Source organism: Capsicum annuum, chromosome 10 (genome assembly GCF_002878395.1).
Source record: "Capsicum annuum cultivar UCD-10X-F1 chromosome 10, UCD10Xv1.1, whole genome shotgun sequence".
Classification (NCBI taxonomy): domain Eukaryota; kingdom Viridiplantae; phylum Streptophyta; class Magnoliopsida; order Solanales; family Solanaceae; genus Capsicum; species Capsicum annuum.
The window spans coordinates 43215417-43236604 of NC_061120.1; the positions used below are offsets into that span (position 1 = coordinate 43215417).

A 21188-nucleotide genomic window follows, 5' to 3' on the forward strand; every position below is an offset into this window, starting at 1 on the left:
TCACATGGTAAAGTACAAGGTAAAATCATAATTTTACCTTACAAGGTAAATGGAGTCAATTACCTTAACTTTGGTAGGGGTTAGGAATTTAATGACACCAACGTACTCCATCCGTCTATCTTTATTTATCCACTTTTCTAAGTTGAGATATCCAACAATACCTGTCCAGTTTATGAAATCAATGAATAATTTATCTATTTTTACCTATTTTACTCTTGATATTAAATATAATATATCACTCTTTGCATTTTTCAAAGAAATAAAATTTATTATATTCAAAGGTGATACAGTAAAATCACCCATTTACTTATTGTTTCTTAAGGCATATGTCAAGTCAAAAGTAAATAAGTATTTATGAAAGAAGGGAGTATTTAGTGAAGAATTTATTTCAACTGTAGTGCAAGGTTGATAGACTGGTTTACCTTAGAAGGTAAAATGTGTCTCTTACCTTATTAATTTTCTTTTATAAGTCACCTATTTCATTCATGTCTTATTTGCATTATTTGTTTGTTCACCCATTTCACTCTCTTCATTCACATTATTTGGGTGTTTATTCTTATTCTTGTTCAAAGTCTATTTCATCAAAAATTTTGCACTTTAAGGTATATTTTAATCACCTTTTTATATAATTATTCCAATACCTAACAAACAAGTATGTAGTATTAATGTTATTAATCATCTTTTTAGCTAACTACTTTGCCAAATTTTGTCGTTATCATACCAACTTGTTAAGCCTAAACCTACGTTGAGTCATTATTGTCTATTTAATTCCTTTTGAATTTGTTGTTTGCACAACAAAGATATTAAATTTGGTCATGCATGTGTAAGAAACTTTTCCTTTATATTCCGGACTCCCTTTAGTTGCATGCATGTGTAAATTGGTCAATTCATCAAATAATTACTTGACATAAATGTTCATGAAATACATATCAAAATTAGTTTTAATTTTTTTTTGTATAGATATGGAATATCAATAGTCTGTCCACCCAGGATCATCACAGTATGACGTATATGCCACGCGAAGTAAGCATCAGTCTGAGGCTATTTGGAGAGGCAAATTAAAGAAAGAAAAGGCATGTCTGATAGTGTGTGATGATAATGATTTTTGAAAACATGTCAGAAATCATTCGTTCTATCTTCGTCTTCTTAATTATTTTAATATTTGTGATTTTAGGGGCGTTATAGATATTGGATACATTTTCTATGATTATTTTCTTATTATGGCACTGGTTGAAAGGCAGCGGCCGGAAACACATACCTTTCATCTAAGAAAGGTGAAACGACAATAACCTTACAAGACATGACACTATAGCAGATGTGATTGAACCACTATAGGACACCGAATATTACGCACCGAATTTCCATCATACAAAACTTCAACACTTCAATGTAAATTTACTCTTATCATTCATCTTAAAATAAGAAATGATAAGGTTCAACAAATTTTTGAGTAATGAATTTTGACAATTTTTTTTTTGAATTGATGCAAATAAAAAAAACCTACGCTCACACTCTTTATATAGCACCGTGAATTTTAAAATTGTTACAAAATAAATGTGGAATCCTACCTTACAAGAGTGAACATGAGATCCTACCTTATAAGGTGAGAGTCCATACTTGACTTACAATCAACAAGCAAAAAGGAATTTATTCCTTCTCTTGTTAGCAGTACATCCCATCTTGCAGAAACTCCTTCCTAGGGGAATTTATTTCTCACATTTTTAATCAAAGGATAAGGTAAGTGACTAAAATGATAATTTTACCCTATATTTTTTCAATCAAAAGATAAGGTAAGTGACTCTAATTACCTTGTAAGATAAAATCACAATTTAATCTTAAACTTTATCATATGACTAACATCGTTAGCTATATAATGGACAAGGTAAATACCTACTTTGTCCGTTTTGAAATTTCTCCATTTCCATATGAAAAAACTTCCTCTTTTCATCCTCCATTAAAATATTGAAAAACAACCATCAACTTTGACCTACAACGCCATTAAAATGCCCATTTTATTTTCTCCATTAAATGATCAACCAAACTCCACCTTCCCCTATGTAAACTCTTTGTTTCTTACTATCTTAAACCTATTTTGTCAATTTTTTTCACATATTCATTTAATTTTCCTTTCTATTTTTTATAACAGTTTACTTTATTTTGAAAAAGAACAAAGATGAAAAAAATAAAAGTTACTTGTGTTTTGGTGTTGTATTAGGATGAATCTATTTTGGAATGGTTTTTGCGGAAGAGATGGGGACGCATAGAAGATAAAGTGTAGAAATATCTTTTAATGGGTGTATCTAATGGTCTTCTCTGTTAATGGTGTGCTCTGTTAATGACGCTAATGAAAGGAGTATTTCTGGTTGATGGTAAAATCAAATTATTGGGGTGATGTAGGCGTGAATTTTGAGTGAAATTACTAAAAACATATCTATGGGAAGGTAACCTATAATTTTAGGTAGAGCTGTCAATACGGACCGTCCCAACTCATTCGGACTAACTCACATGGGCTTTGAGTTTGACGGAGCAGGTCAGGCTAGCCCATAAAAATATGGGCCAAAAAAATACAAAGTTCACACCATTACTCTGTGGGTTACGGGTCTCACAGGCCAGCCCACTTTTTAAGAAATAATATTTTATAATTTAATTTTAGAATATTAATAAACATAAATATTACCAGATAATATTACAGTGTTAAATACTTGTTAATCAAGTCACCAACATTCCAAAAAATACTCCTACTAGCAAAATTCAATAACTTTTGACATGATATCCTTTGAACCAAATAAAAATACTAATAAGCAATCTAAATAGTTGCATGTATTTGACTTACGGACCGACCCACGGGCTAGCCCAACCTACATTGCTCAAGCCCCATGGGCCACAAGCTTATACGAGCCCAGCTAAAAAGCCCTATTCTTAAATGAGCTGCAAAAATTGAACCCAACTCCATCAAATTACAAGTCGGGTTGAGCCAGCCCTACGGGCCTGGCCATATTGACGGCTCTAATTTCGGGATGAAAAATTTTGAATATGGAATGCGAGACTTGGGGCAACAATAGTGGCACATTGAGGCATTGAGAAGGACTTGATATGTATTATGATTCTTAGTTCTGAAATTTTGTGTAATTGTTTAAAAGGTAATGAACCAACAAGAAGAGTAATGTACATAAACTTCAATTTTACAGAGCATTTACTCTTTGATGCCAATTGCATACTCTATCTACTCGTAAATGTAAGATTGTTAAATATTAGAGCTTCGGAAATTTGACCTTTTAAACATCCCAATGCATCTCAGTATCTTATCCATAAACCACGGACTAGAAATTTGTCAGGTTGCTATAACTAAAAGTTTAAAGAATGGAATGACAGATATGGCAACTCTGCCAGCACCATTTGGCAAATGACCCAGTTATTTATAGATGAGATTTGAAGCGACGCAAAAGAGGACATCGTTGTCCAACTGCCTGAGAATATGCTAAGAAACATGTCATATTCCTGGACCTGGAAATGTGTGTTAGTGTCACCACAGATCGATCACCAATATAGAATTGTACATACATGATAGAATATGATTTGATTCAGCTAATTTACCAAGCCAAAATTTTGCAGCCAAATTCCAGCAGGCCAGAGATCTGTTAGGAATTCATAAAACCAACTAGATTGAAACTTCCAGACCTTCTTCCTTGCTCTTTTGTTTTCTGATCCTTTCTGATTGAGATACAAGCAGCTCATAAACTCTTTTCTTCAACTACAAAAATGCAACCGAAGATGTCAGAACATACTATTTATTTGTGTTCAAGTAGAAAAAGACTAGCAAATTGTCGGAATGATCAGATCCTGTTGCTAAGTGCTAAAAGATATCAACATTCAGAAAAGAAACAACTCTGAGGAAATTAAGATTTCTCTAGAAACTCCTAGACAATAGATATTTTTGTAGTAGACAAGTCTTTTGGTTTAGATAGAATGAGTGTGGTTAGTGAGCCACATATATATTTAGTTTTGTGTGAGATATTTTGCTCATTATTTGGTTTCTGATCCTCACTATATATACAACAAAAGGGCATGTATAGGGTGTACACACCAAACCGCCAAGTCAAATCGAACCAACAAACCAAACCAAACAGAGAAAAAAAACGATTAGAGGTTTGGTTTGGTTGGTTTGGCATTAGCAAAAAAATTGACCACTCTTGATTTGATTTGGTATTAACCAAAAACAAATCAAATCGAACCCAAACCAAACCGACAAAATATATATATAATTTTAACTTTCTACACATAAAAAAATATTAACTATAATCTACTTTCTAAATACTTTTTAAATTAGTTTTATTAATTTTCAATATTTAGAAAGTAGATGCAGATATATTTTCAGATTTTGGCCTTTATGTTATAATATTTGTCCATTAATTGATAACTAAATGATTCAAAACCCAATATAAACTTAAAATCTAAAACTTTTCACTCTTCGATCATTCTTCATCCTACTTTTTAGTTTCCAAATACTACTCGACTCCTTGTTTTCCATAATTGTAGTTTCCCACTAGCACATGAGTGAAAACATTTTTGATCTCGCCTACAATCACAATATAATCATAAAAACTACAGATTATAAAAAAAAATCGAGTAAAACCGAAAGAATAGACTAAAACCTAAATCAAAATAATTGATTTTATGTTGGTTTGATTTGGTTTATAGATTTAATAAACCAACATGATTGGTTTGTTTTTATTATTTTATAAAAAAAAAAAAAAACCAACCCGACATATGTAGACCCCTAAACATGTGTAATGATCTATCTAGAAAGCGAAATAGAACTCCAAAATTCAGCTTTGTTCTTCTTATCTGTAGATTTTTTGTAGCAATTTACAGTTGTGTTGTTCCACTATTATAAGTTGTAGCCTTAAGATCCTTCTTTCATTTCATTTTAACATGGTATCAGAACTTATTTCTTAAAGGATCTGAACCAAATCTTGTATATTAGCTCATCAATTTCTATTTTTTCATGAATTAGATGTCGGAAGACATGGCACAAGAAAATCAGCCAACGGCGGGTCCTCCAATTTTACGGGAAAGAATTATCATATTTGGGTTATCAGGATGAATACTTATTTGAAGGCTCTCAACTTGTGGGAAGTTGTTGAGAGACGATGTAACTCTCAATGAAATCAAAAAGTATGAGTTAGTGACTGGATCTCTGAGAGCTCTCACTTGCATACATTCAAGTCTTACGGAAGTGACGTTTATGAAAATTATGGCTTGTGAAACAGCGAAAGAGGCCTGAGATAGTTGACGGAAGGAGTTTAAAGGTAGCAACATAGAGAAGTCTATTAGGCTCTTAACTTTGAAGAGGGAGTTTGAGCTCTTGAAGATATAAAACTCGGATAGTGTAAAAGAATACTCTTCCAAATTAACGGAGATTGTGAACTAGAATACTTGGTGATAACTTTCCAAATCAGATATATGTGCCTAGATGTTTGTGAGTCGTGTCAATTTGGTAAATTGCATAAACGATCCTCCTAAAGGAAAGTCTTTGGAGGGCAAAGAAAAAGCTAGAGTTGGTTCATAAAAATATATGTGGACCAATGAGGACGGCTTCTTTGAGTGGAAACCAATACTTTATTCTTTTTGTGGATGATCTCACTCGAATAACGTGAAATCTACTTTCGAATTAGCAAAGCACAGGTGTTTTCTGTTTTCAAAGATTTCAAGGCTATAGTTGAAAATGAGAGTGGTTACCAAGTGAAGTACATCAGGTCTGATAACGGAACTGAATATACTTCGCATCAATTCAGCAACTATTATAAAGATTTGAGTACTCAGCAGCAGCAATTTACTGATAGCTACACTCCAAAATAGAACAAGGTTTTTGAAAGGAAGAACAGTACAGTGATGGAGATGGTGAAATGCATGTTGACAGAGAAAAAGATATCTAAATACTTTTGGGTCGAGGCAATCAATACCACAATCTATCTGCTTAATAGATTACCAACTAAAGCAGTCCAAGACATGACACAATTTGAAACATGAAAGGGAATAAAGCCATCTGCAAGACACTTGAAAGTATTTGGTTCTGTGTGCTATGCACATGTTCCAGATGCTAAAAGAGGCAAATTGGACAGCAAGACAGAACTCTGTATTTTGTTGGGTAATAGCACAGTTGCAAAAGGCTATAAAGTGTATGATGTTAATACGAAGAAGGTGCTTATCAGTACAGATCTTATGGTGGACGAGTCTAGTTACTATGATTGAGATCGACATATTGTTGTAAAGAACCAACACAGGAGAACTTGACTTGCAACTCCTAATCCGCAAATGAGTGATACTTTCTCTAGTCCTATTGCTGGAACAAAGCACAGTTCAGATGTTGAGATATTTTGCTTATTAAGAGGTTTGTGATCCTCACTATATATACACAAAAAGGCATGTGTAATTATAGAAAGTGAAATAGAACTCCAAAATTCAGCTTTCTCCTCCTTCATCTGCAGATTTTGTAGCAACTTAAAGCTGCATTGTTCTACTATTACGGCTTGTAGCCTTAAGATCCTTCTTTTCTTTAATCTTAACAAAAATAGTGTCAAGTAAACTATTACAAGTGTGAGCATAAGGTACTTGCAAGAACTAATTATATCTCTTCACAAGGAACCTATGAAATCTAAGTAGTTTCAGCATTTACATAATTTTTCTTACACCAAAAATACAAAGACAAAATACATTTTGACTATTCCTATTTATAGAACTATTTTCTTCAAAACGTCTAACATTTCCCTCTAACCACACAGTCTATCGCATAAAAGCTGGGATAGATTTCCTCTTCTTTTGCCTTACAGATTACCCCATGTTGACATTCAATTTTGGCTCTCCAAGCCAAAAATTAACGCTTTCATGCTTCCTGGCCGTTAAAGGACACAAAATATAATCTTTTACACATTTTTTATAATTTTTAACAAATTAGGATTTTTACTAATCTATTATCATATTTTAACTTTGCATAATTTATTGATAACTATCCTTAATTTCTTAATTTTTAAAAATTTTATCCATTTAGTATCATTTTAATATTTTTGCCACAGTTATTTGCATGCGCATAAGACATAACACTACAATTCTTTACTGCACTATAATTTTAATTGTTGATAGCATAATATATTTTTTCAAAGATAATTATAATTAATGTTTACATTTTTCTGTAATTATATATAGACATTTATATTTTTGTACATTATTTAGTACGGTCCGCAAACGTAAGTCGACTCAATTATTTTAATACACAGAGCAAAAAATGAATCAAGTCAAAGTCTCATCACGTTTAAAAAGATGACACTTGAGGTGACGAATTGGGGATTCTTTGGATAAAAATTCTTTCCACATTGATTAAAAGAACAAAAAATCTATGGGATAATAACTCATTGTTTAAGTGGGCATTTGGATTGGCTTATTTTTAGATGTTTTTAGCTTTTAAGCACTTTTTTAGTTTTGATGGTATTCGGCAAAGTAAAAAAGTTCTTTTAAGCACTTATTTTTAAGTCAAAAAGTGTCAAAATAAGCCAAAAGCCAAAAGTAGGATAGTACTAACTTATGGCTTTTGGCTTATAAGCTCCTTATTAAAAGTCAATCCAAATACCCCCTAAATTATGCTTTAAGGGGACAAGAAGGGTTATTTTTTTATTTTTTAGGCAAAGAAAGGAGCTCTTTTTTATAATAAGTAAATGAAGGGGCACTAATTGTTTCACACATATTAATTGGAAGTTTCAATCTCAAAGAAAGGTATAGGTTCAATTTTGCACAGTCATTTCAATCTTATTAAACACACACTACCGCAAACACACACTCACGTAAAACACACACCCAAAATCAGATTCTCTCATCCTCTCTCACGACTGCTGGAGATCAGGTCAGCTCCAACACACCACCACAAGCCGCCACCACTGCGTCGCCCCTCCTCTCTTTCCCCCTTCCTTTCCAGTCACCTCTTGCTGGAGGTGGTGACCGACCAAGCTTTGACCGAACACCGCTATCCTGCCGCCCTCTTTCCTCTTTCCCTCTTCTCCGTCGTTGCTTCGCCGGAAGATGTTGGCCGACGAAACTTTTGGCTGCTTCTATTACGTTGTCATCCTTCACCCCATTTTTTGCACTTTATTTTTCCATGTTTTTTACAGATCTGGCCGGTTGTTATATTTTCGATGTTCGCAGTGAAAGCAACGCCTCCCTTTCCCTCATTTATCGCAGATCTTTTCAGAAATATCTCACTCCGACAACCTTATTTTCATTGAATGTTCATTTACTGTGGGAACTGAAATCATCCATTGTTTTTGTCGGCCATTAATTGTTGTGTTTGAACCCTTCCGGACAAGCACCATTTTTTTGGAAAACTTTTGTATGTTTTGTGCATTGTTTTTAACTTGTGACTACTAGTAATCATCTCCGTTGCTGCTGCTATATTTTGTGACTGTTTTGGCTATTTTTTACAATATTTTTGTTAATATTATATTACTCTTTGCAGAAAAGAATCTTACTCCATTGATTTTAATTCATTGCCTACTCTATGACTGACTTGCTACTATTTTAAAATGCCCTAGACGACGGTTTGGTCCTTTAAAATTTTATTTAACTGATAATGAACACAGTTGGCTGATGAAGAAATTTTTCGTCGATTTTTTAGGCCTCCACAAATAAAAAGACGGATATTACGTATATAATACATAATAAAATAAATAAATTCGGTCAATGATGAAATTTTTATAATATCACGACAATAGAAAAAGTTTTACGAATCGTATCTTGACAAGACAATTTAGGACGACCGATAAATTGAGCAACCACTTCATAGCCGCAGCGTATCTAAAATTTAATTCGAAATCGCTCTTTAACGAAAAATTATATTTTTATATGCGCACATAATTTTCAATTTATTTTGATAATTATCTATTTGTTACTAACATTTTTACTAAAAGTGTTGTATAGGTTTTAAAAAATACATGTCAGAAATAATACTCAAAAGGAGAGTTTAAATATTTTTTTTGTATTTTTATATTCTTACAATTGTATAAATAATAATCATAGAGAAAACTTTATTTTTGGGGCGTGGGGGAAAATATTTTACTTATACAATATTTATCATGCGTTTATGCAAATTTAAGCCGTTAATATTTATCTTAAATTGATTCAAATATTTAATCAAATAATTTAAACTTTTTACACTAAAAAATATTACATAATTTTTTTCTTTAAAATTATTTTTCCTTTTTAATCTTTTCTTTTTCTTTTCATACATATTCTTATATACTTTTGTTTATATATCTTCACATACTTTTATATATATTTTTTTACGACAATACACGTATTATATTATTTTAATACACATTTTATATTTGTATTTATAAATATTATTTTTTTCTTTTCCTCTTTTAATAAACCTAAGTCTGGCTGGAAACCATATTTATGGATTCTAAAGGATGTCTGACCCCTTTCATTCGAAATAATTTGAATCCTTACCTTGAATCTAAACTGATTTCGTAGATTAAAACACAAATCATACATGTTAATAACTAAATCGGTTTCCTTATTTTCCTTAAAAATTAGGTGGCGATTCCGTATAAAAATTAATTCTTTTAGAGTCCATAAGTCATGCTTGTTTTAACCTAAGTAAAAATAGGACATGACAATTTGACGGCTCTGTGTGGGACTCATGGTTCTAGCCATTACAGACTCAATTAAATAATTAAAAAAATTTAATTTATTTATGTATTTTACCTTAACTATTTTATGTGTTTATCGTACTGATATGATATAATTCGTTTATTTATTATTATTGTATATAATTGTTAATTTGTTATTGCTTTATATAAACTGACATTCCGTTCATATTTCCTTTATTTTTTAAAAATGACACTCACACACAAATTATACACGTGGATTGTACATCGTACTTTCCCAAAAGTCTTTCAAAACACCTTACTTTAGAGAGTCGGCACATACGTAAGGTGAAGGGAGTTTTACTTCCATGGGACCACATATCTTCTCATATAGGAAATTCAAGTCATTGTCTGTTCACCTTTAGTCAACATAGGATAGAGCTAAACCAACATCTTTTTAGGTACATGTATCATTAATCAACTTTATCCAAACGTCCGAAGGGTTCACGACCCAAGTGACACATTATCATAGTTTCTGTATATATTTGAAGAATGATTATGCCTATATATTAACTATTTGTTCTAAATTGATTATACTTTAGTGGGAAGGTGTAATCTAACCTTTGTTTTGCAGGCGTATCAGTTAAAAAGTACACCTTAGCAACATTGCCACTAACTGCATGTAAGTTTGAACTATGTTTTGACCTTATTCTTGTCCTAACAAGATACGTAGGCAACCCTGTATTAAAGTTTGGTCTCTTCACTATTTCAGAATAATTTTTCCGTTAGTCAAACTGGGGCAATTTTCTGGAACAATTCAAAGACGCTCTCCAAAAGTCTTTAAGAGCACAAATCAATAGCTCATCGGATCCAAATCTCAATGACATTTGTTCTTAGCCGGCCTGCCTCCAGATCCTCACCCAATTTTGATTCGAGAATACCTAGCTTCTTTTTTTGAACATCGAAAATAATTAAATTTATGGCGTATCGATCCTCACTTTTAAAAGAAAAGGTTCAACATTCTCTCAATCATAACAATCCTGCTAACTGCGGCAAAATAATGTCATAACTTCTTCAATGTCTGGCCTTTTCAATTTTGTCAACATACTGAAGTAGTGTTAAAGCTTTCCTCATGCTTGACACACCCATCCTCTCGATCATTAGATCGGACTCAAGTAGTTCCTTCCTGGTCGTATTTCACATCATTTTCAACGATGACCACCATTTCTTGACAATCATACATGCCCTATGCAAATTCACAAAATTGGCCTGAACTACGCAGACCTGATTCTTGTTTCCACAAGATACGTAGGCAACCCTCATTTGGGTTCAGTCCCATTCTTTTCAAAACAAAAAAAAAATTGACTTTGTTGGTACCAATATAGTTAGGAGTGCATAAGAAAGAACAAATTGGTATGATGAAAAGGACAGACTTCATAGTGAACCAAAAATTCTTTTAGTACCTTTTATCTTGCATACATCTAAGACAAAAATGAAGTCAACCTCATCGTTTCATGTGCAATGTGTGGTAAGCTTTAGCTTCATTCATTGCATTGCATTATTGATCTAGAACTTGGCCTAAATGTCTGTTGAGGCAAAATTCTGAGTTACACTTGATTTGGGAAAGGATCATACGTCTTTTTAACCCGATTGTGTCTTTCACAGCCCACTAAATGGACATTAATTCCTAGCATCCCCCTTTTGAGCCTAAAATGTTTCTTTGGACAACCGTTTTTGAGCCTATACCTTTTTGAGTGTTTACATGCACTATTCCTCTTTTGGCCCTACCTCCTTGAGCATACTAAATACGTGCAAATTACAGAAGAAGATTCAAGATCAACGACACAAAATGCAAAGGATATATTGTCACAAACGAACAAAAATTAGAAAAAAAATGACTTCCGAAGGAGCAAACCCCCACCCCTACCCCACCCCCAAAAAAAAAAAGAAAAAAATATATTTTCTTAAAAAACAAGGGGAAACTACAGCACAAGATTCAAAAGAAGTCTAAGCAAATACAAAACAAGGAGCAACGAAGCAGAACGAAGAATATCACGCGTCAAAGCGCAACAAACGTCGAAAGCACAAATACAATGTAATTCTCATTGAGAAATTAGTCACTTTCATCCCAAATATTATCCTACCCATCCCAAACCTACATTACAAGCCGATAACAATTCCAACAAAATCTTATCCCAAATGTTCTCACATTAGTGGATACTTACATAAGGTCAAGCCTATGGTATCACAATTGCGTACATTGAATTTTTTTCCTGAGTATGAGTATATTTCTCTAAATGTCTCCAAATTCAAAAAGAACATTAATCAAATATGTATGAGTTGCAACAACTATAGGGGTATTAAGTTATTGAGCCACACGATGAAGATTTGGGAGAGAATGGTAGAGTGGAGGTTGAGAAGGATTGTATCTATTTCGGAAAACTAGTTTGGATTTATGCCTGGGCGCTCGACGACGGAGGCAATTCACCCAGTGCAGAGACTAGTGAAACAATACAGGGAAAGAAAGAAGGACCTGCACATGGTGTTTATCGACTTGGAGAAGGCATATGATAAAGTCCCTAGGGAAGTCCTTTGGAGATGCTTGGAGGTGAGTGGGGTCCCGGTGACGTATACCAGAGCGATCAAGGACATGTATGATAGAGCTAAGACCCAGGTGAGGACTGCGGGAGGCGATTCAGAACATTTCCCGATCTTGACTGATATAAGAATAATCAGAGAAACACGAAACAACTCCAAAACAGTTCGAAAATCTTAAGGATCCGAGGACCTTTTTGGAGACCACTCTCGGATTCACTACCAACAACAAGAATACAAGATATAATGGTGTGATTTAACACCAAAACAGCAACAACAACAACAACAACAACAAGATGAACTCAAGATGATAAACAAGAAGACACAAGATTCGGATTTAACAATAACAACGAGAACACAAGATTACAACACAAACAATAAACAAGATTACAAGAAGATAAAAGGATAGATAGATAGACCATATGAAGGTATAATCTTAAGAACCCAAGAATGGACAATCTTGGACCCTTAACACTACACACAACAATAAACCTATCTCTTACAAAGACACAAGATCGGATTCCACCTCCCAAGCATCAATGTTTCCAAGCATTTTACAATCACTAGCGATTTTACACTAGATCTTGTCCTAGTTTCGGTTGGTGGCTTTTCCAAGCCCTAACTATGGTGTTTCAAGTCTTACAAGACTTACAAATATCATCCAAAAACTGAGTGAATAATCCCTAATATGTTCCTTATATATTACAAAACAAATAGAAGTTAAAATGACCAAAAAGGCCCTTTAAGAATGGGTACCCATCTAGTGCAATTTATGGGCTGATTTGGGTTCATTTTGGGCCTCTTTTACACTTCAATTGCACATGCCAAGGCTCGGGTCCAACACGCATTCTCCTAAGTCCATATCCGTGATTATTCCCGTATCATCCTCTCCATCTTGAGAGGAATTTGTCCACAAATTCACGGCTTCACCTCGTTCAATTGATCACTTTAAAGAAAACCTACTCAAAACAATCCGCAAACAGTCACAAAACAAGTCAAAAATAGTCCACAAAATCATGAAGAATCCGAGGGCTTAATAACAACAAGTCTCAGCCAAAATCTTCATTTTGAACCTTGGTTTCCCCTCCATCTTGAGTCTTGTCTTCAATCTCATCCGAAACAAGTCTCCTACCATCATACAAATATTGTAGTAGTCTCCATATCCTTCATGTTTCTTTCTACCATACTCCTCTATATGGATATATCGGTTTTGGTGAAGTGGAGTTTCGGTTGAGAGAAATGATTTGGTAAGGGGGAGCTTCGGTTGTGGAGCTTGGATGGGAGGAAATTGTCTTCCAAGTCCCTTTTGTTGGGCTTGATCGAATTGCGGGGGAAGTGACTCATTTAGGTCTCGGGCTTGAGGACATTTGTTGGCTTGGCTTATGTCTATGTCATTTAGTGGTGGTCTTGGAGGGTTGATCGTTTGAGGTAAAGCTTCAGGAGTAGAAACATGAGAGTTTCTTCGACTCTCCACTCGATCCAACCTCTCAAGTATAGTAGACATATCCGAGCTCAATTTGTGAAGACCCACATTCGCCTTAGCTATTTCTTGGGCAATAGCATCAAGGTGGGACAAAATGGTGTCCATTATGGCAAAGGAGTTACCTACAAAAATAGAAAACACATTAGTTGTACAAAAACATCCCACTCTCTCTTTTTATTTCTCGACTCTCGGATCCCTCACACTCAATCTCACAAGTGTTGCAAGCTTGCTTGTACTCCGACTGGTGTTGAGAGGTGAATCCAACGTTGACAAGGACTTCAAAGAGTAAGAAAAACACAAGGACGTATTACAATGACTCAAAATAATTAAGACACAAAGGAAAGTTGACACGAAGAACAGGTTCAAAACTAATTTACAATCTAGTAAATGATCACTAGCTTGTAAATTAGTATTGAAATCAACAAACAAAACGAAGAAAAAACAAATTGAAACTAGAAGATCAAAAATTGAGCTTAAAAATTTTGTCGTGTGAACAGTAAAACGTGACGTGGCAGCCACTATTAGTTCAGTTTTATCAAGTTGTTAATTTCAAAATTTCAAGTCTTGGTCAATTTTCAATTTGGACCTTTGGTGGAACTTGTTCAATGGAGGGAAATACAAACTAGTCTTTGGAGCTTCTTTTCAATTCAAAATTCAAGACTCAAAAGTCTTTGACTAGACTTGTACAACCCTTAAAACATGGACCCTTGTTTTATGGAAAAGTGGTAGAGATGTGATGTAAAGTCTTTTGGTGGTTAGGGGTCTTTCAAGACTTAACAAGTTCTATACCTTGTATTTCACCTTTTGAAGATCTAAGATAACTTTAACATTAACAAGGTGATGAATATGGTGAAGAACTTCAAAAACACAACCACCACAACAAGAACAACCAACAACAATCTCCCAAGAACAACAACAATTCCATAACAACAAGGTCAACTACAAACCTCCAACAACAATTCTATCGGCCAAGTCTTTAGTGTGCTATTTTCGGTTTTAACAAGATATGAAGGTTGTGACGAGCTTCAAGAACAACAATAACATCCTACAAAATTACAACAACATCCACACGGCTAACTTCAAATCCATAACAACAAGAACAACAACAATGGGCCAAGTTTATGTTCACAACAACAACTTTGAACAAGTTCAAGCTTAAGTTTAGATCTAGACTCAAAGTGTTAGTGGATAAGAAAACTAACACTAGAAACAACAAAACAAACAAGAACACTACTAGATCTAGACACACAACAAAAAAATCTCGGCCAAGACACTTCACACGAACAACTTTCGGCCAAGAACAAAAAAAAATGGACAGATTTCACCCGTTTTCTGGAATTTTCAGATTTCAACTTTTTTTTTTAATTTATTTTTCAAGTGAGCTAGCCCAAGATTTGATCTTGTAGGAACAAGATCAAGCCATGCTCTGATACCAAATGATATAAGAATAATCAGAGAAACACGAAACAACTCCAAAACAGTCCGCAAATCTTAAGGATCCGAGGACCTTTTTGGAGACCACTCTCGGATTCACTACCAACAACAAGAATGCAAGATATAATGGTGTGATTTAACACCAAAACAGCAACAATAACAACAACAAGATGAACTCAAGATGATAAACAAGAAGACACAAGATTCGGATTTAACAATAACAACAAGAACACAAGATTACAACACAAACAATAAACAAGATTACAAGAAGGTAAAAGGATAGATAGATAGACCACATGAAGGTATAATCTTAAGAACCCAAGAGTGGACAATCTTGGATCCTTAACACTACACACAACAATAAACCTATCTCTTACAAAGATACAAGATCGGATTCCACCTCCCAAGCATCAATGTTTCCAAGCAATTTACAATCACTAGCGATTCCACACTAGATCTTGTCCTAGTTCCGGTTGGTGGCTTTTCCAAGCCCTAACTATGGTGTTTCAAGTCTTACAAGACTTACAAATATCATCCAAAAACTGAGTGAATAATCCCTAATATGTTCCTTATATATTACAAAACAAATAGAAGTTAAAATGACCAAAAAGGCCCTTCAAGAATGGGCACCCATCTAGTGTAATTTATGGGCTGATTTGGGTGCATTTTGGGCCTCATTTACACTTTAATTGCACATGCCAAGGCTCGGGTCCAACACGCATTCTCCTAAGTCCACATCCGTGATTATTCTCGTATCATTGACAGGGTTGCATCTGGGATCTACTCTTAGCCCGTTTTTGTTTGCTTTGGTTATGAATGTGTTGACGCGGCGTATCCAAGGCGAGGTGCCCTCGTGTACGCTTTTTGCAGACGATGTGGTTTTGATTGACGAGACTCGGGGGGTGTGAATGATAAATTAAAGGTGTGGAGACAGACCCTTGAATCTAAAGGGTTCAGGTTAAGTAGGAGCAAGACCGAATATTTGGAATGTAAGTTTAATGTCTCGAGGGAGGTGGACGAGGTGGTAGTAAGGTTGGATTCTCAGGTGGTGTGTAAGAGGAATAGTTTCAAGTACCTAGGGCCATGATTCAGGAGAATGGTGAGATTGACGAGGATGTCTCTCACTGGATCGGGGTGGGATGGATGAAGTGGAAGCTCGCCTCGAGAGTGTTGTGTGATAAGAAGGTGCCGCCCAAGCTTAAAGGCAATTTTATAGGGTGGCAGTCCGTCCGGCCATGTTGTATGGAGCGGAGCGTTAGCCTGTCAAGAACTCTCACATTCAAAAAGTGAAGGTGGTGGAAATGCGGATGTTGCGCTGGATGTGTGGGCTTACTAGGGGGATAGGGTTCGGAATGAGACTATTCGGGATAAGGTTAGTATGGCTTTGGTGGAGGACAAAATGCGGGAGGTCCGTTTGAGATGGTTCGGACATGTGATGAGGAGGGACACGGATGCTCCAGTTCGTAGGTGTGAGAGGCTTGCTTTGGATGGTTTCAGGCGGGGCAGGGGAAGACCGAAGAAATACTGGAGAGAGGTGATTAGGCGGGACATGGAGCAGTTACAGCTTACTGAGGACATGACCCTAGATAGGAAGATCTGGAGAATGCGTATTAGGATAGAAGGCTAATGATTTTTTCAGTAGGTAGGATAGGGCTTTACTTGGCCGGTGTAGTATTCTTGTTATGCTGCATTACGATTGGTTACTATTCTTTGTTTACTACTCCTTATAGGTGGCGTATTTATGTCATGCCATATTGTTCCATGCTTTGTGTACGTTTTTGATGACTTATCTTATCTTAAGCCGGGGGTCTATCGGAAACAGCCTTGCGACTTCTCCGGAGGTAGTGGTATGGACTGCGTACATCTTACCCTCCCTAGACCTCACTATGTGGGAATACACTGGGTTTGTTGTTGTTGTTGTTGTATGTATGAATGGGACTTTCATTCAAGGAAAGGACACTTGAAGCATGAGGATAGGTATAGTTTAAAATCTTTGTTTGAAGCAAGACAAACAAATTTTGTTGATACTTAGGTATGCCTGAGGTATCACTTCAAACTATAGGAGTTACCTTGAACTCAATCTCAGTTAGCTGGAAAGGAGATGAGGGAATTCTTATGCACACCACAATTATTGTTACCAACTGAAATCAAGACATGATCATGTCTTCTTGTTGAAACTATAGGAGTTACCCTGAAGTCAATCTCGGTTAGCTGGAAAGGAGATAAGGAAATTCTTATGCACACCACTAATTATTGGTACCAACTGAAATCAAGACATGATCGTGTCTTCTTCATCTTTCAGCACTTTTTACCAAGAAAATATAAAAAAGAATTCTTTCTTTTTTCAAGACGCCACTTTCACATAAAGGAGATTTTTTTACCTTTCATTCTAGATGTTCACTTTCACATACATGCATTTTTACTTTTCATTCAAGGCGCCCAGTTTTTAAATAAAGGTAGTTGACTTTTCCTTTCAAGCACATACCTTTAAATACTGACATTTTATTTTTCAGTCAAGCGCCCATCTTTTAGTATTTTTACATTTTTATAGCCCCAACAGTTGAGAGGCTATTACATTTGCTCTGCCAAACAAGAGCCTTTTACATTTCAACAAACCCACATTTGAGAGGCTATTACATTTGCTCTGCCAATCAAGAGCCTTTTACATTTCAATAGACCCATCAGTCAAGAGGTTATTAGGGTTCAGTCACCTTAATAGTTGAGGGCTTTAGTCTTCGTAGACAATTGAGGACGACAATCAACATCAGCCTTCGTAGACAATCGAAGACGTCAATCATTCTCAAGTCCCACATACAATTGGAGACGTCATGCATTTTTTTTAATAGCAAGACATTTTTTTAAAGTTCCTTTCAAAGAAAACAATGTCAGCATAAATCATACACTAGGGCAAATTTTGAGAACCACCTCAAAATTTATCCTATTTTCTTGTTTCAAACTACATTGAACTGATTCTCATGACACTCAAGTACATGTAAAAAGCTCTATGCAGAGTGTGATCGTCACAACCCCACAATCATTCTTTCTCCCAGCTAGTACACAATTTTACATCCCAGCATCTCATAGCTCGATACTAAGGCTATTTTGAAAGGAGCATCGGGAACATGTGAACAGTTCTATCCCTAAATATTCCTTTTTTCAATAATCATTTCACATGGGTCTGTCCACCCTAAAATAGGACATGTTGGGTTCGTGATACAGCATGAAGAGCACAAAAGAGTACAAGTCATCATCAAAGGTTCAAACTTCGGAATCGACAAGTGTTTGGAGCCTCTTTAAAGCTTTGTCAAGTTAAAGTAGGAGAAGGAAACCACTACACTCAAGAGTGAAGGGTATTGAAGACATTTTACATCCCAAAGTGACATCCAAGAGGCGCCAACTTTCCCTTATTCATTAAGGGCATTTTTGACATTTGTTATGTAATAGTATAAATAGACACTTTAGTGGGTATTTTCATTAGCTTGGATGAATATTGAAAGATTACTCTTTAGTTGATAGTTCTTAGTCCTTTAGCTTAGAGAAATCCAAAACTTGAGTGTTGAATGCAATTGAAGGGTTCTTCATTTGTGTTGAACATTTGACAAGAAAGGTGTGATTGAGGGAGTGTGAATTCCTTTGGTTCACCTAAGAGTGAGGTTTGAACTACCATTGGTGAGGTGTGTTTGAATGTTTGAGACACATTCCTGTGCTAATCATTGGTGATAGTAAGGGTCTCATTATCTATCTTTACTTTTATGCAATTCTTCTTCTTCTCCTTTCTTTTTGTGTTGATTCCATCGTTTAGTCTTGTGTTGTTCGTCCATTTTCGGTTTCTAGATAGCCTTTAGGTTATCATTTGGTATCAGAGACTTGTTTAGGGTTGTTCCTACAATTCTAAGTCTTGGTTTTAGTGTCTTTATTACAAAAATTGCAACAAAAAAGAAGAGTCAAATCCAAAGAAAAATCACAAAAAAAGATAGATCATAAACTCTAAGGTTTCAACCTCCCTTAAACGAGATGAAGATATTGGAGTTCTCTCTTTCCATTGAACTCTAAGGTTTTAGCCTCCCTTTAATGAGCTGAATTTATGTATCGCTTTATAAATCGAGCCTTCCCCAAAGATCCTAACAGACCCGTTGGCCATGAAACCAAAAACATATTCACATTATTTGGTATTTTGAAGTTTGAAATAGAGTTGGAGTTGTATTTGGCCATAGTATTTTCGAAATGGAGTATTTTTTAAGTTAAAAAATATAAAAAGTGAAAAAAATTTTAAATTTTTTTAAAGTTTTATGAAATTGGGTTATTTTATGAAAATAAAAAATTTAGATTTTTTTTGAAAATTAAAAATTAAAAAGTGCAAAAAGTGAATCCAAAATTAGTGAAAACACCTCTTGAGGTGTTTTTCAAAAAATCCAAATATTGTAAAACATATTTCGGAATATTTATGGCCAAACAAGTATTCCAGAATAAAGTGAAAACGTACTCTAAAATATTGTGAATAATATTCATGGTCAAAGGTGTACATAATATAAGAGCAAGAAATAATTAGTACAAAAAAACAGATAACAACAGAAACAAAGCTACCACAAAATAATACTACAATCGATCTACCCGAAACAACAAACATCACCAAAACTCCAAGGGCAAGAAACTACAAGCGCAGCACTACGACTACTAGTACGGACCACAACACAAAGAACTCATACCTACTAGCATAGACACACTCCAGCCTACTAGTTTTCTACCCATCTAGGGTCATGCCCTCTGTAAGCTGTGATTGTTCCATGTCTGGTTTAACCACCTCCCTCCAGTATTTCTTCAGTAAAGGAGGATCAACTAGCTCTAGATAATTTATTATTTCTAAGAATTCTGGCATAGAACCAATAAATGGGCTTCCACTTGTCCTTTCTGGAGTAAATCTTGTTGAAATCTATGTTCCTAGCATTCTTCAAAAATGTCACTAGGTGTGTGTAAGATCCTTCAAAGGTAGTGCATTTTTAGAGTATCCGACACGGGTACAGCAATATAATTGGAGAATCTGAGCAACTTAGGTTGAAATCATCTGCTACATATGCTTCTGATTGCAACTAACTCCCACCAAATTTCTTTTCTTTCCCTCCTATCATTAGCCCCATAGACTCCTGTAAGGTGCCATTTACATTTTTGTGCCCCTGCAGATAATTTGACAGTAATGCTTTGAAGACCCATCTCCATCAATTCTCCTTCGCATACTCTCTTAATCCACGTGATGATAATCCCTCCACTACACCGTATAGATTTTAGATAGGCCTTTTCCATACACCTTTTCCGCCACAAAATCTATCTACATTTCTTCCTAATTTTGTCTCTACTGGGACATAAGATCAGCTCTCCATTTGTGAAATAAGTGCTTTCACGGTTTTCCTCTTATCTTTATTGTTTAGTCCCTCACGTTCCATGTAATAATTTGATGCTCATTGATCATCCTACATTGATTTTTCCCTACTTCTTAGCTCCACCTCTGTATTTGATATTGAAAATCAGATTTTGGACCCACTTGCAACCTTTAAATTTTGGTGTGGAACAAATGCTCCTGCTCTCCTAGATCTTCTTTGCTCTTCGCTATCTTCTTTGCACGCCTTCTTTGATCAATTTTCATAAAAAGAGAGAGCGCCTCTTCTTCACATCCCTGAAAGTCCAGTCCAAATTGTTTGCTTAGCTTAATAATATTCTTGAACACCCAAAGTGTAGCTTCGTGTCCTGCCTCCTGAATCTGAGTTTCTAGCAATTTGTTGTTGATGAATTTTGTCTCCTGAATAAGACCATTTGATTCTCTGTTGACTAGTTGTGCAACTTCATTAACAAACATTAACTTTTGATTTACAGCCACCCTTTCTCCCCTATCTTCCCATATCTCTTGAAGCTCGCATGATTGAGCCTTGAATTCACCATCCAATGTCGTAGTTGAGTCTGCATGTCGTGTTGGACAGCGCCACTGAAGCTTCAACTTCTATTAGCATTGGGACTCTCTCCTGTTCATCTGTTTTAACTAAAGAAAGCTC

The 21188-nt window shown here is 35.2% G+C and overlaps 1 protein-coding gene across 7 annotated transcripts in view; it reads right to left on the reverse strand.

Annotated features, from left to right (window-relative positions):
- Window positions 1–3069: 3069 nt before the first annotated feature.
- Window positions 3070–21188, reverse strand: part of LOC107845407 (nucleolar GTP-binding protein 1) — a 35538-nt gene continuing 17419 nt past the window's right edge. For 3 of the 7 annotated variants that reach the window (XR_001666837.2, XR_001666836.2, XR_001666834.2), the window contains 2 exons: window positions 3595–3751; window positions 3070–3504 (listed from right to left, as the gene is read on the reverse strand). Coding sequence is in view for 3 of the 7 variants with exons in the window: in XM_016689707.2 (XP_016545193.2) it covers window positions 3659–3751 (93 nt within the window). In the remaining 4 variants the exon portion in view is untranslated. Of the gene's footprint in view, window positions 3752–21188 lie in introns of all 7 variants that reach the window. The other 4 variants (XM_016689707.2, XM_047397893.1, XM_016689708.2 and 1 more) reach the window with 2 other exon arrangements.